Source organism: Octodon degus, unplaced genomic scaffold, assembly GCF_000260255.1.
Source record: "Octodon degus isolate 3935 unplaced genomic scaffold, OctDeg1.0 scaffold00002, whole genome shotgun sequence".
NCBI lineage: Eukaryota > Metazoa > Chordata > Mammalia > Rodentia > Octodontidae > Octodon > Octodon degus.
Window position 1 is genome coordinate 5,801,500 of NW_004524578.1, and position 15,399 is coordinate 5,816,898.

The 15,399-nt window shown below is 42.1% G+C and overlaps 1 protein-coding gene across 4 annotated transcripts in view; it reads right to left on the minus strand.

Moving 5' to 3' along the window:
- The window catches only part of Lrrc28 (leucine rich repeat containing 28), a 148,533-nt gene that overhangs the window by 26,019 nt on the left and 107,115 nt on the right, over positions 1-15,399 (minus strand). For all 4 annotated transcript variants that reach the window (XM_004623259.2, XM_023709980.1, XM_023709981.1 and 1 more), the window contains one exon: positions 7,438-7,540. In XM_004623259.2, the coding sequence (XP_004623316.2) occupies positions 7,438-7,540 (103 nt within the window). The remainder of the gene's footprint in view (positions 1-7,437; positions 7,541-15,399) is intronic.

Sequence of the window (15,399 nt, forward strand, 5' to 3'; positions counted from 1 at the left end):
AAAAAAAAAAAAAAAAAAGAAAGAATTTCTATATTGATATTAACAATCCTTTGTTATATATTCTGCAATATTTACTTTCAAAAATATTTGTCTTATAATTTTGCAGTGGTGTTTTTTACCATCCAGAAATCTTTTACTGTTTTTTTGAAATGTCAAATCTATTCACTATTTCCTTCAAGGCATCTAACTTTTCTAGTTTTTAAAGAGGGTTTCCCTATTTTGAGGACTGTACATATATTTTCCTAAAGTTTCTTCTAGTGTATTTGTGGTATTTTTCTATGCAGATGTTTTATCTGTCTTTTTTTGTTTCTTGATATGTAAAACTTTTGGCTTTTGGAGATTAAAATAAGTTATGTGTTTTTTAAAAATCTGTATCAATCCTCTGTTCTTTGCATTGCCACAGCTTTACAGAAGACTCCATCACCTGCTGAGTCTAAGTATTCAATGTTTTTCTTGCAATTCTGGGTTGCAGGTTAGTCAGTTCCAACTGCAGAGTCGGGATTCAGATTAGAATTAACACAGATTTATATGCTAATTTGGGTGAGACAGGTCTTTCAACATCAAGCATAAAATTAACTGTTGGCATTCTGTAGCTATCTTTTATTGGATGAGGAAATTTCCTTCCAATCCTAGTTTGCTGAATTTGTGGGGGATTTTTTGTTTTTGCTTTTTTTTAATAAATTAGGAATTGGGTGCTGGATTTGTTTCCCTTGAGGTAAACATGAGTAGAAGTTAGAGGCCATTTCTGGGATGGAAGGCAACCTCCATTCATTTATTAGCATTCTTTAGTAACTGCGAACTGCTGGAAGGGCACTGTATCAGTAAAGATCCATCCAGGAGGCAGAAACTGCACTGATCATATGGACAAAGAGATCCATAAGAACTGCTGACTTGTAAAAAGGCTGTTGATCACTATGAGGTATACAGCAGTAACAAGAGCAGAAGGGAGCTAGCCGCCAAGGTGAATGCTCGCTTCAGCAGCACATAGAGTAAAAGTATACAAAGAGCGAGAAAAGAAGCTACTTAAAGTCCTACACTTTTGGGGAACTTTCTGAGGTTCATATGCCCTGGTGACTTCACCCAATAGGATGACCTTTATAGAAACGATTATTTAGGGACATGGTGTCCCTGGTAAATGGAATTTTGGCAAATATCTTATCTTCTGCATCACACTGGCAAGGATATGATACCCAGACAGTCAAATACCAGTCTAGATGGTATCTAAATCAGCAGACTTCAAGCAGACCAGATCACCCCCTGCAACCCAATGGGCCTTGTCCAATCAGTCAAAGGCCTTAAGACCACAGACCAAGGTTCGAAGCAGAAGGCAGGACCCAGTCTCTGGGCTGCCTCCAGCCCGCTGGCTCGCCCTGCATGCTGTCGTCTTGCCAGCTACTGTAGGAGCTGAGCCTGGCAAATACACATGCGAAAATAATATGACCCAAACTTTATAGCTGCTCTGTATTATGAGAACCATGAACTGAACTGTAAGACACTGAAAATGTACTCTGAAGCGTAAGCCATTCAAGAATATTCACTTTGTACTCATACTGACTTAGCAGCCACTGCTTCTGAACCCAACTGTGGGCGCTCTGTACGTGGACAGAGCCAGAAGAATCCAACACGGCACACCTAAGAAAGCTCGAGGAAATCGAAAGCCAGGTTCTTCCAAGGGCTTTCCCTGTGTCCAATAACTAAACAGACCGATGTCTGATCTAACAAATGGAAAGTCCCATATGAACAAGTAAATGTATCCTCACTTTACTGAAAGTTTCAATTTCCCTTTGGTAATCCTTTTGGCAGTAGTTTCTACTCTTTGCCGCTGGACACAAGCAGCCAACGAATTTTAAGATCCATTTATTAAATGCTTTCTGTGCATCACACTGGAGCGCGACCTACGAGGTAGAAAGGCTGCAAGGGAAGCATTCACACTCGTCTCACACATCAGCGGTCCCACAGGCAGCCTCAACCTATCTGCTCTCCAAGAGTGGGCAGAAGAGCTCAAGCACACAGAGTTATGGTTCTAGACCAAGAAGGGGAGAGAGTACGACCTGGACATGGGCACAGAGTACAGACAAGTGAGACCACAGTGCGACACACCTCACTGGCTGACCGTGACTGCTGATCTTATGAGCATTTCTAAAAGGAGGGCGGTAACACAAGAGCTGCGGAGAGGGCTTTTATGCAGTGATGCAGGTAGTGAGCACACTGTCCGGTACAGAGTACATGCTGATCAATGTGTACGGCCACATTTTCTATTATCATTCATTATTTACAAGTTAGATCAGAGTGCGTATAGTCCAGGGAACAAGGAATAATATCAACAGGGATCCAGCTCTGCAGACACAGAGAGCACGTGGAATTAAACCAGAGTACCTGGCACCTTAGACAACATCTAAGGGAGAGGGAGGGGTAAAGCTCCTGCCTCGCAAAGTGGGTGTCACTCACCCAAAAACGAGCTAAAGTGACTTGTAGGGGATCATACACACCCACGATATGCTTCAGTTCCCAGTGAAATGAAAAAAGTAGTAGCCCGTAATTAACTAAAACTTGTCACCGCTGGTTTATAATACCATACTTCTCTCAGATTAAGCACCGAGGTGGTTACAAAATAAGGATTTGGATATGAAACCCCCAGATGAGTTGTTAAATTTTACATGTTAGTACCTTTTAGTAATAGGACAATTTCTACCAATTATGACACAATTTCCTTTGGAGTCAATGTTTTCAGAGCTACCAGTCAAGTTCTAGTCAAAATAAGCTGCTGAGATCTTGCTACATATATGCTGCGTATCATGTATATGGCTGAGCAAATTAATTCACATGCATTTCACACTCATCATTTCACTTAACGATGTGCTAAGATGTAGCGTAAATTCTCTTATCACAAGTACCCACGTAGCTATCTTTTAGACTCAAAAGGTACATATGTAATCTGCATGCTCATCTATGTGGAAATTGCTATGTATTTCTTTGTCCTTTTTGGCAAAATATTGTTTTTTCAGCTTAAAGGAAAAGGAAAGAGGAGTGTGGCTCTGGAAGGGGAGGGGAGAAGCCATGCTCCCTGGGATGTGTCAGTCTTGCCTGCAAAAAGGGGCTTGACTGGGCAGGGCTTCTAAGTTAAGTTTTATTCTCTCTAGAATGTGTCTGCTTTGCCTTTATTCTTGAACGGTATTCTCCTGGATGTAGAATTTGCCTTTGGTTGCATTTTTCTTTAGCTCTTAAGAAACGTCGTTCAGTTGATTTCTGGCCTCTGCGGCTTCTGACAAGCTTAGGGCCTCCAAGTTGCCCCTGAAAGGAGCACGTCTTTTTTCTCTCACTGCTTTCAACGTTTCCTTTCACTCTCCGGTCTTCAGCAGCTTTGCCGAGGGAGTTCTTCAGGGTGTGCTGCTCAGGGCTCACCGAGCTCCTCCTTGCAAATGAAAATTGATGTGTCACATCAAATTTGGGACCATGTGCGATATTATTTCTTCAAACACCTGTCGTCACTGTCTCAGTCTCTATTCTTGTGGGACGCCAGCCACACGTGTATCAGTGTTCTTCACGCCGCCTGGCAGGACCCTGACGTTGCACGCACTTCTGTTATTCCTCTTTTTCTGGGTCTCTCAGATTGATCATTTCTACTGATCTACCTCCAAGTTCACCGACTTTCCATTCCGCCCACTCAGGCCATCAAATAGCTGCTTTATCGCTGATGCTGTATTTTTCAATTTTGAATGTCTTTTTGTTTCTTTTTAAAAGTTTCTAATGTTTTTGTCTTTTCACTCATTTTATAAACCTATTTTTCTTCACTGAGAAAAGTCATAATAAAGTCTTAAAATTTTAAATTTTTGTCAGATGTGGTGGTGTGTGCCCGCAATTCTGTTCTAGAGGCTGAGGCAAAAGGATGTGGTGTAAGATCAGTTTGAGTTGTCAAACTATCTCCAAAACAAACAAACAAACAAACAACCCACTCCTACCTCAAATCTTTGTTCTCTAGTTCCAACATGTTGGGTCATCTCAGGTCAGTCTCCATCTCTCCCTCTCCTGCTAATCCCATGCAATGGGGAGGCGCACCCTGGACACTGCCGTGGAGAAGATGGATGCTGTGGTGCTCCGGTGCTCAAAAGGAAGTGCTCGTACTTTTGATTTAGCAACTTGGTTAGAATAAAACTGTAAGGTTGTCTCCTGAGTAACAGCTCAAATTCCTTCAGCTCTGCCATACGCAGCCAGCTTACTCTGGTTCAGAGCCCAGTACTGACTGTAGCTCTCACTCCTGCCCCCTGAATGGACTGCAATCTCAAGGGCAGTTTTAAGGCTACTGGATTAACTCAGAATGCGTTTCTCATACAAATAATTCTATTAGCTTGAGTGGTTATATGTACACACAAACCATCAAAGTCCCAAATCCTGCTATAATTTGCTCATTTACAACCTAAAAAACCAATGCAAGTGCTTGTTTCTTTTCCTTCTCTCACAATCAGATAAGTACAGAAGTAACTGGTGCAGGATCACTTTTACAATCAAGTTCTTCTGAGCACACAGATATGCCAAGTACCACTCTCTGGAACTCCGACATAGGACAGACCTCTATTTGCAGGCGTAATATAGCAGAACTAATGACTCTCACTTCTGTGGGAAAACCCAGAAAATGTGCACGTGTGCATGAAGCTAGCCGAGAGGGGGACGCAAGGATGCCGGGACGGCCAGTCTGCGGGTGGGTTCGGAGTGGCCTCCCCCTCTGGGCGGCCAAGACAGCTGACCTGCATGATCAGCAGGCTGGACCAAGAGGATGACGTGTGGCTTCCAGCTGGGCCGCAGAAGTCAGCCCCCTTCTACACTTCTCTCTTTCCACCTCTCAGGATGGTCACTGTCTATACTAGTTGTTTTTGTCAGGATAAACACCTTGATCATCTTTGTCCTGTAACTCCTAGCACAGTACTAAGTTGCTAGCTAGCGCTCGAGAACTAACGAATGAATATATATTAAGGAGGAGCTCATTTTGCTCACGTTTCCATGAACATCTAAGATAATTTCGTGAGACTTCTGAAATTTCTTCAAACTGTATCATTCATTTTTAAATGTCTATCATAATTTTACACATCATTCTCTTCTCTGTTCTCCCTCTGAGATATTAGTTATATGTATGGCATCTACGGGGCTATCATGCCCACACTCATATAGCGGACTTGACACCGTGTCTCCAAGTCCCTACAGCTGCTTCCTTTGCACTGCTGTTGTTCAGTTCCCTCGCGCCCAGGTGCTGAGCAGGACACCACAACTTCTCGGGAAGTGTGGTGCTGTAGACACCAGTGGGCTTATGTCTGGGCTTCCAGCTGAGCTGCAGGTAACACCACTCACAGTGGAGAATCAAGGGAACCTAACCCTCAGGCTCAGCGTCCTCAGTTCCTTACTACTCTGGTTGTCCCTCGCTACACAAGGATGTCAAGAACAGGTGCTGCACGGCCTGGCTGTCATCCATCAGTGACTACACAGAGGAGCCACTGCACTCGTGCTCACTGAATAAACTGAAGTGAGTTCAGACTCATAACTGCTACCAGACACCAACTCAAGATGAAAAACTATTTCTTCTCAGCACAAACAGAACTGTTTGGTAGTCAGTAACATCCACATAAAAACTGGGTGTCGTGGTACACACCTGTAATCCCAGCGCTAGGGAGGCTGCGGCAGGGAGATTGCCAGGAGTTTGGGGGTAGTCTGGGATACATAATGAGAACAAGGCCAGCTTGAATGTGTTACACAGGGAGATGCTGCCTCAGAAAACAAACCAAACCAACCAAACCAACCCACGGATAAATACCAAAGCAGAAGGCTCTCTCTTTTAAATAAAAGTGATTCCTTAATCATGGTAGAAATGTAAATCACAGTTCAGGGGGCTTGGGGTGGGGAGAGGGCCTTCAGCTTGGTCATCCCGTGCATCACAATCCCTGAGGACACTTTGCTCACCACGTGGAAGACTTGGGCTAGAATAAAAATCCTTTAGAAAGGCACTGGGATTAATGACTGTATGGCACCACAGCTGTGACAGAATCAGTGGTCGAAAAATCAGAGAGCTGAGAACACTACCACACAGTCTACCACTGCTGCTTCACAGAAGGCTCTGGAAGAAATCTCCCAGCTTGGATTTCATCAGCCTACACAGGCACTGAACTCATCGGGGGCTTTCCCAACATAACACACGTCTAATTTTTCCTCAGGGAAGGCCACTGCTCCTAGGACTGCCTCTCTGGAGCACTCATGGCTCTCTGCCCGTGCCCTGGAGCCAGGCCAGCAGGGGAATAGCTGGCCTCCATGTATGCGCTTGCTGCCACCCAGTCCTTGCAGAACTACAAGGAGCAAGAGCCAGGTTATGCAAGACGCTGGGGCTGAATTAGAAGCTAAGGAGTGTCTGAGGTGATGCTTGGGCTCTGAGGTGAGGCAAGCAAGGCCAGTCCTGTGCAGGTTCTGGGGGTAAGGTGGCCCTCTTAGGCTCAGAGCACTCTGAGAACCACCTGAAGGTGGTTCTGTCGCCCTGCTGTCGAGTGAGGAACTGAAGCCTCGTTCTAAAAGCCTAAGAAGGAAAGATTACTGCTGCTCTGAAAGTAACAGGCCATCACTTTTTATTGACTCACATGGCTGTTCTGGTTAGCAGAAACATGACTTGCACTGAGTGACTATCTCAAATGTGGAGTTTTCAGTATTTCCAGTTGGTAAAATTCTAGCTACTAGGGCTGTTACTGCAGGGAAACAGTCATTACAGTTGAGTTCAAAAGCTGATTCCTCCACTTTTGGTGACTGATAACAGTGCATTTATAATGGCAAATGCGAAAAGGTATCAGTGCATCAGATCATCATGTCATACACACATGCGATTTTATCTGTGAAGCATACTTCAGTTGAGCTGGAAAAATAAAGCTATTTATTTCCACAGGGAACCCCACCACCAAAAAAAAAAAAAACAAAAACAAAAACAAAAAAAAAACCCAAACCAAACCAACCAACCAACCAACCAACCAACTAACCAACCAAACAAACAAAAAAACCAATCTGAATTCATTTTTCCTTTGACTAGAAAAAACAAATAAACAACTTACTGACTGAATCCACGGCTCTCTAACTTAATCCAATCTCAATATTCTACTTTGCCTGCTCATCATCTTAGTTTTTAAGGATAACTGGTTTAGAATGTCAAGGTCAACCAGAAAACTGAACATAATTATCAAAACCAGCCCATTTATTTATTTATTTATTAAATGTTTCCTTTATTTATTTTTTCTTTTTTATGGTCAGCTCAGCCCACCCTGGGGGCGGGGCTGGCATGGCATATGGTGCTGGGGATCGAACCGAGGTTCCTGCATGCTTGCCTAAGCTTGCCTAAGCAGGTGCCTTAGACCACTGAGCCATCTCGCCAGCCCCAGCCCATTTATTTTTAAGCCTAAAATATGAAGTCAGTCTTACCCATTGCACCCGATGACTTTGTTGTACAGGTAGGATGGTAGCCCTTTTAGGTTAATGTTGTTATCCATGTAGACATATTGTAGTTCTCGAGATCGACCTAGATCTGGAATAGAAAGGAAAATGCTGTAATTGCTTTTAATAGGCACCATGATGATGCAAAATGTAATGTAAGCAAAAATTTCTATTCTGCACAAAAAATGTTGTCGATGATGTCAGCTGCAGTAGTAGGCTGGGCATCAGAAATAAGGCTGCAGCAGTTACCTGACCAATCAGACTTTGACTTCTTCAACTGTAAGATGAAATATCTGAGTAGAACAGTATCTTTCCACATAAAGATTTTTTGACATTTCATAGTCAATTTGAAGGAGAAGTTTGCTGTAGGTGAATTACTTTCCTTTTTCAACATGGAAGATGTTACACTACGTAAGTTGATAGCTCAGCCTAAGTAAGCCCACTTCTGCCTGTCAGTGACAATTCTTTGCTTGGCCAAACTCTAGTCAGGTCCTTGAACCTTTTGGTAGGTTCACCTGTGTACTTCCTTGTACAATCCAGTTTGAAAAACGAACTTTGCTGTGTCAGTTTGGCAGGAAGCTCCCTTCCCCACAGCCGATCGCCCTCACTGTGTGATCACTCTCTGCATCCTTGGGCGTCTCCTAGGTGATGTCTGATCATGCTGGTCCGCCTGCAGCAAGCATCTTACCCTCTCAGTCATCTCCCATGCAGTGAACCCACCAGCATGTTCCTGGACCCTGAATCTGTTTGCCCACCCTGTATCTTGAGTTGACCGGTTTCTCTCCCCTGCCCTAAGACTCCACTACAGGAGTTCCTGTACTATTTCACAGGTTGTTAATGAAATTAACCTTACTGTGCTTCCAAGTGTCACTAAATTTTTTTCCTTAAAAAAATAAAAAATCCACGTATCAAGATTTCCTATGTCTCTTCTCCAGATGGCAGAAAGACTAGAAGCAGGCGACAGAGGACTGGAGGTTTTGGAATGAAGCAGGTGTGGGAATGAATCTAGCTGCCTTCAGTAAGAGACAAGTGAAACACTGCCCAACCTCAGGCCCCAGAGAGGCATGAAGATAAGAGTTGACAGTACCATGGGTCAATGAGCAGGGCTTGAAAGGAGAAAGGGATGATAGGGATGGCAACAGGAGCAGGATGGAGGAACCCAGATAGGTACTTCCTGAAAGTGGCAGGGCCGGGGTTGGGAGACGGGAGGCAGGGGCTAGAGGAGGGCTCAGAGGGAAATGTGACTCCACATCCCTAGGGCCACCCCAGCTAGCTAGGCACATGCACCAAGGGTCCTGGCCAACACTACCCTGTGTGCCCAACTCTGGGTTCCACTCCAAGAACTCACCAAACAGGGCTGTTTGTCCTTACTGCCCCAGAGGCAACAGGGACAACAGAGTTCTGAGTGGCTTTTCTGAGCTTCTGCTAGGGAAAGCAAGTACATCGCTTTGTTGTCTAAATAGGCTGAAAGAGATTTCTTCCTTCTAGACTTTCCATGGTCTAGGAAAGACAAAAGCTCAAACACTGGCAAGTGACAAGCTTCTCAGATACACTTGAGAGTCCAAGATAAGCCATTTGCCCATTAAGGACCTTTTAGGCAGCCTGCGAGCCCTTGGGAATGCAGATATGAGTGTCACACTAATGGAGGGGAACACAGATGTGAAAAGCAGGGACTGCAAGATGATATGGCCATCGCTATTAGAGGGGCTTGTGCACAGTCTGCAGCGCACAGATGGGGCCTACACAAAGTGAGAGGAGGGCAATACAAGGCTGGGGTGAGGAAGGAGCCTGCGGAAGGAAGCACACAGGGAGGCGTGAGCCTCAGCCCCTCCTCTCCACTCCTTGTCCTACTCCAGCAATCCTTCCTGGCCTAGCGTTGAGAAAGTTAATAGAAGGAGCTAAGACCCACCCGGAGTCTAAGAACAGAAAAGAAAAGGTGGTGGCGGCTCTCTGGGAGGTAAGGAAAGCAGGCGGCTCCAGGCTGGAGGGCTTCAGGCACCGACCTCTAACAAAGGAAGCGGAGGAGATGGGTACCACTGCAAAGCCAAGTCACACAAGACACTGGTGCCTTGTCTCTCCTCTCTCTGGGGTCATTCCTCCTGGAGCAAGATGAAGCCCCTTGTCACCAGGGTCCTGTGTGAGCATCTGTAAGCACATTGCTGGGCCCCAGGTCAAGGCTGTATACGGCTCCACCCCAGGACTATGCAAATATCTTGTCCTGCCTCAAACTTTTGCCCGCCAATTTTAGCTCTCATTCTGGAGCCTGTGTGTGACACTACACAGTATTTATCTAATAGTGATTTTCTATTTTCGTTTTTCTGGCAACATTTATTAACTGGAATTCTTCTGTAAGGAAGAACTATTCCTTCTCCTTCATTTACTCGATTTTTATGTTTATATATTCAAGGATATTTATTGTAAAGGATTAAAACCCAAATACTAACATCACTTGCTCTGTTGGTCAAATATGTGTTTTGGCAACGAGGCACAACCTTGGGCGGGCTACTGTGCTCTTCCTACGCATCTGCAGCCTTCTCTGATTACTTCCAGACTTCCTGGTACCACAGCCTGCTGCACACCCAGCTTGCAGTCTCTGCCAAAGCCTTGAGATCAACGGCTTCTCAGAGGAGTGTGGTGCTGAGAAGCCGTGACCTGAGGGTGAGATGTGCTGCTGTTCGTGCCTGTGAGGGCCAGCACCTTGGGCTCCAGCCTCTAGGAAACGTTCATACTAAAACCTGGGCACGCACGTGCTGCTCTCCTTGGCGGAGTGTCCCCAGCACACAGGCCTGGATGCGAGCTTGCTTGCCTTCCAGGTAATCGTGAGAACCCCCGAATACGCTGTTATACCGTAAGCGTATTTTTGTCATTCTGGTAGGTAAGTAATGGTATCTTAGCACTGCGTCAGTCTGCATTATTCTACATGAACACTTGAAAAAATAAATCTGAAGGGCATTTAAAAAAAATTACGTATTTGGTAAAGGGTTTTGCTAGACAGCTCGGCCTTGTAGTGATCCTGTTTCACCCTCCCCAGTGCTGGGATTACAGGCATGCACTACCACCCCTGGTTTGGGTGGCCTGGCGCAGAGTCGGCATGGCATACAGTACTGGGGGCTGAACCTGGATCTCTGCGCTTGCCCGGCAGGGACTGAAACCACTATCTACCTGGCCCTAAGGGCATTTTTATACAGATTTGTGTGTGTGAACTGTTTACACAAGTCTTTCCCCCATTTTCCTATCAGATTTTGGTAGTTTTGGCCCTTATTTTTTAGGGTGATAGCTCCATAAACATTTTATCCTAGCTTGGAATGTGTCATTTGACTTTGTTTTTGATATTTCTGGTTGTGAAAAACATATAAAAACCCTTTTTCTTATATTTGTCAGTCCTTTTTTTTTAATTACTTCGACTTCTAAAAATATATTCCAGTTTCTCCCTGTAACAAGGGTTAAAACACAATTTATCGTGTGTATGTGTGTGTGTGTGTGTGTGTGTGTGTGTATGTATGCTTGTGTGGATTTCACTTTTCTAAAATCTACATTCCTATTCTATTTGAAATTTATTCCTATGGATATTATAAAATGTACAGCTAAATTTTTCTTTTCCACTTGGTATCCAGTTATCTTGGCATCATTTATGAACTTTGTTTTTTTTTTTGACAGTGGGATGCAGATTTTTAATTGTCTAATTTGTAACAAACAACTAAGCAGAAAACTCCCAAATCAAAATTATATTCAGGGTTATGAGACATGATAGACAAAGCATTTTCATATACCATTGGTCTTGGCATATCCATATCTTTATCTCTCTATGTGACATTTCTTTTTTTTTCCCATAATTTTATTGAGAAACAAACAGCAATGAGACAGTTTCAAATCAAATTAGGACATTTTCAATAATTAATACATTGCATATTGTTTTCTTATTGGTTATTTGTTATACAAGATGCAGACATGATATCCTATTTACAAACACTATTTGAACAAATCCCTCTATTCATTTAATTAAGAGAATGTAGCTGCATGTCTATCTTAATGATTTTGAATATACAGATACAAAACGGTCATTCATTTGTATCCCCTTTTAGGTTTAGTTTTGTCATTTAAATATTGTAGTTGTGTGAATTCAGCAAAATATTCCAAAATAGTCCAGTAGTCCATAATAGTATTGGGTTTTCCGCATGATTGACAATGTCAGAAGTTGTTGACTTGAGTCTGTTACAGCTCGGCATAACAATATGGCTTTACTTTTTATACTTCATTTTTATACTTTTCTGCTAGATGGTTAAGACCAAGATAAAGCAAGACCTATGTAACAAGAATTGTAGCCTTTGTATCTGATAAGGTCAGTCAAATCCCCTCAGGATTTATCCTGAGAATTTGTACTGCAGTTTGTAGATCTTTCGTCAGTGTCAGCCATGTGGATGAGTCACGGCCATTACTTGAGCAATTTGCTCTCTGTGAAAGCCTGAGAAAATGTTTTCTCTCCATGTTACTCTCATTAGGCACACTCTACATCATTGATCACCTTCCTCTTTGTCCCCATAATCTCCTTGATCAGAAAATTTGGGACACAACTGAGTTACATGATGTTACACTACAGGTTCTCATATGTCCTGAGTCTTAATTGACCTTGAAAGACTAGGGCCAAAATGTTGGCTGTCCCTGTGCCCTTCCTTTTTCTCTAATTTTTGGTCTGCAAACTTAGGTTGTTAACCCTCCAGAAGAGAAGCTTACTGTCATTACCATAGAACTTAGGCTGATGAGCTTAATGTCACTGTCTGAATATCAAATATCTTAGGCATAACATGGAACAAGTATTTTTCATCAAGTATTGATATGTTAAACTTTAAGTCCCTATAGAATATGACAAAAATTTAAAAAATTAAAATATATTTAAAAAATAGAAATAAACAAATTATATATGTTTACACGTAAGTTTAGAAATCTAACCATATACAGCATTGTAGCAGGACAGTCCCACAACACTCATTTTCCTGTTTCCTGCCTTCATTCATCACCCTCTTCCTTTTTAAACAAACATCTACCCGAGAGACAGCACGGCAGCAACCGGCATGTCATGACAAGCGGTACATATTTAGAAGACCAGAATGACAGGCACTCCAAGCATGAACCTACTGTTATAAATTGCCATTTTCAGTGCAGTTGCTTAGCTCACAGGTATCAGCTTACACAGTCAGTGTGAGAGTCCTTCCAATTAACTGCTAGATGTGAAAATCTTCTGAAGATTCTCAGGATCACTGCCCTACTCATATTGTACATGTAACTCTATGGCTTTGCCTCTGTCATGTTTCCTAGCTCTTTTCCTTGCTCTCTCTTCAATGTCTAGTCCTCAAGTTCTTGCTTTCCTTTTGTTTTTTTTGCGGAACCAGGGTTTTGAACTCAGGTCCGTGTGCTTGCCAGGGAAGCACTTATTCCACTGAGCCATCTCCCCAGCCCCTACCTTTCTATTTTTATTTCTTCTTTTGAGTTCTTATACTAGAGAGACTACATGATATTTACATGTGTGTCTGGTTTATTTCACTTATGAGTATATCTTCAAGTGACATCCACTTAAATATGAAGGCTTCGAGTATCATTCCTTATAGCTGAGTAATACTCCATTGTATAAAAATACCACATCTTTTCATCGATTCCTCAGGTGATGGGCATCTTGGTTGTTTCCAAGATTTGTCTATCACAAATTGTGCTGCTATAAACATAGGCACACATATATCACCATGATATGATGTTTTCAGATCCTCTGGGAAAATTCCCAGTAGGGGAATAGCTGGTTTGATGGGATTTCCAGTCCTAGTTTTTTTTTTTTTTTTTTTGCGGAACCAGGGATTGAACTCAGGCCCTTGTGCTTGCCAGGCAAGCACTTATTCTACTGAGCTATCTCCTCAACCCCTAGTCCTAGTTTTTTAAGGAGTCTCCACACTAATTTCCATAATGATTGCACCACTCTATACTCCCACCAGCAATGGAGAAGGGTTCCTTTTTCCCCACAGCCTCGACAACATTTATTGTTGGTTGATTTCTTTGATAGCCATTCTTTGTGGGGTGAGATGATACCTCAGTGTTGTTTTAATTTGCACTTCACGTATAGCTAGTGATGTGGAGCATTTTTCATGTATTTATTCGCTTCTTTAATTTCATTCTCTGAGAAGTATGAGTTCATCTCGGATGCCCATTTCTGGACTGGGTCTTTAAATTTTGGGGCCTTAATGTTTTTTAATTCTTTATAAATTCTAAAGAGCAGACCTTTGTCTGAGTACTTATTTGTCAAGATTATTTCCAAATTTGTGGGTTGTCTTTTCACTTTGTTGGTAATTTGTTTTGACGTGCAAAAACTTCTCAATAAGAGCAGGTCGCAGTTGTTAATTCTTTCAAATGTTACCCATGCGATTTGATTTTTGTTCATGAACTCTTTGCCTACCCTTATGTCTTCAACAGCTCCTTCTACTTTCTCTTCCAGGAGATTTAGTGTTTGTCTTAATGTTTAGATCTTTAATCCATTTTGACTTTAGCTTAGTGCATTGTGACAGACCTGGGTCAAGTTTTAGTTTTCGGCATGTAGAGAGCCAGTTTTTCCAGCACCATTTGTTAAAGAGGCTATCTTTCTTCCAGTGAGTATGTTTGGCCCCTTTGTCAAAGATAAGGTGGCTGAGTGTGTTCATAGAGGCTTCAATGTCTTCTAATCTATTCCATTGATCCTCAGGTCTATTTCATTGCCAGTACCATGCTGATTTTATCACAGTAGCCTTGTAATATAATTTCAAGTCAGGAATAGTAATGCCTCTTGCCTTCTCTTTGTTGCCCAGAATTACCTTTTCTATTCTAGGTCGTTTCTGGTTCCAAATAAATTTTAGGAGCGATTTCTCTAGGTCTGTGAGGTATGTTGGTGGTAGTTTGATAGGGATTGCATTAAATCTGTACAGCAATTTTGGGAGTATGGCCATCTCTACAATGTTAGTTCTTCCTATCGAGGAGCAGGGAATATTTTTCCATTTTTTTAAATCTTCTATGATTTCTTTTTTATCAGTACTATAATTTTCCTTGAAAAGATCTTTGATGTCTTTAGATTAATTTCAAGATATTTTCCTCGGTGCTATTGTAAAAAGTATTGTTTCTATAATTTCCCTCTTCGTGTGTTTGTTATCTGTGTAGAGGAATGCTATTGACTTTTGGGAATTGACTTTGTATCCTGCTATGCAACTGAATTTCTGTATTAATTCTAGTAGCTTCTTGGTGGAGTTTTTTTGGTCTTCCAAGTAAAGTTATGTCATCTGCAAATAATGGTTAATTTAACTTCTTCTTTACCTATTCCTATTGGTTTTCTCTCTCTTGTCTAATGGCTATAGCTAATGATTCCAGAACTATATTGAATAGGAGTGGTGATAGAGGACATCATTGTCTTGTACCAGATCTGAGCGTAAAAGATTTCAGTTTTTCCCCATTTAGAATTATGTTAGTCATTGGGTTTTCATAAATAGCTTTATCAGATTGAAGTAGAGGAAATTTTCCAATTTTCTGTAGGACTTTGAACATGAATGAGTGTTGGGCTTTGTCAAAAGCCTTTTCTGCATCAATTGAGATGATCATGTGGTTTTTAGTTTTCACTCTACTGATACAGTGAATTACACTTATAGATTTTTTGAATACTGAACCATCCCTGCATCCCTAGGATGAATCCTACCTGGTCATGGTGTATGATCTTCTTGATGATTTGCTGTATTCTATTTGCTAGGATTTTACTGAGGATTTTTGCATCTATGTTCATGAGGGAGACTGGCCTGTATTTCTCTTTTTTAGTTGCGTCATTCCCTGGTTTTGATATCAATGATACTTTCCTCCAGGAATGATTTTAAGAGGATTGCTTTCTTTTCAATTTCACTGAAGAGTCTGAGGAGTACAGAGATTATATCTTCTATAAATTTCTTGTAGAATTCA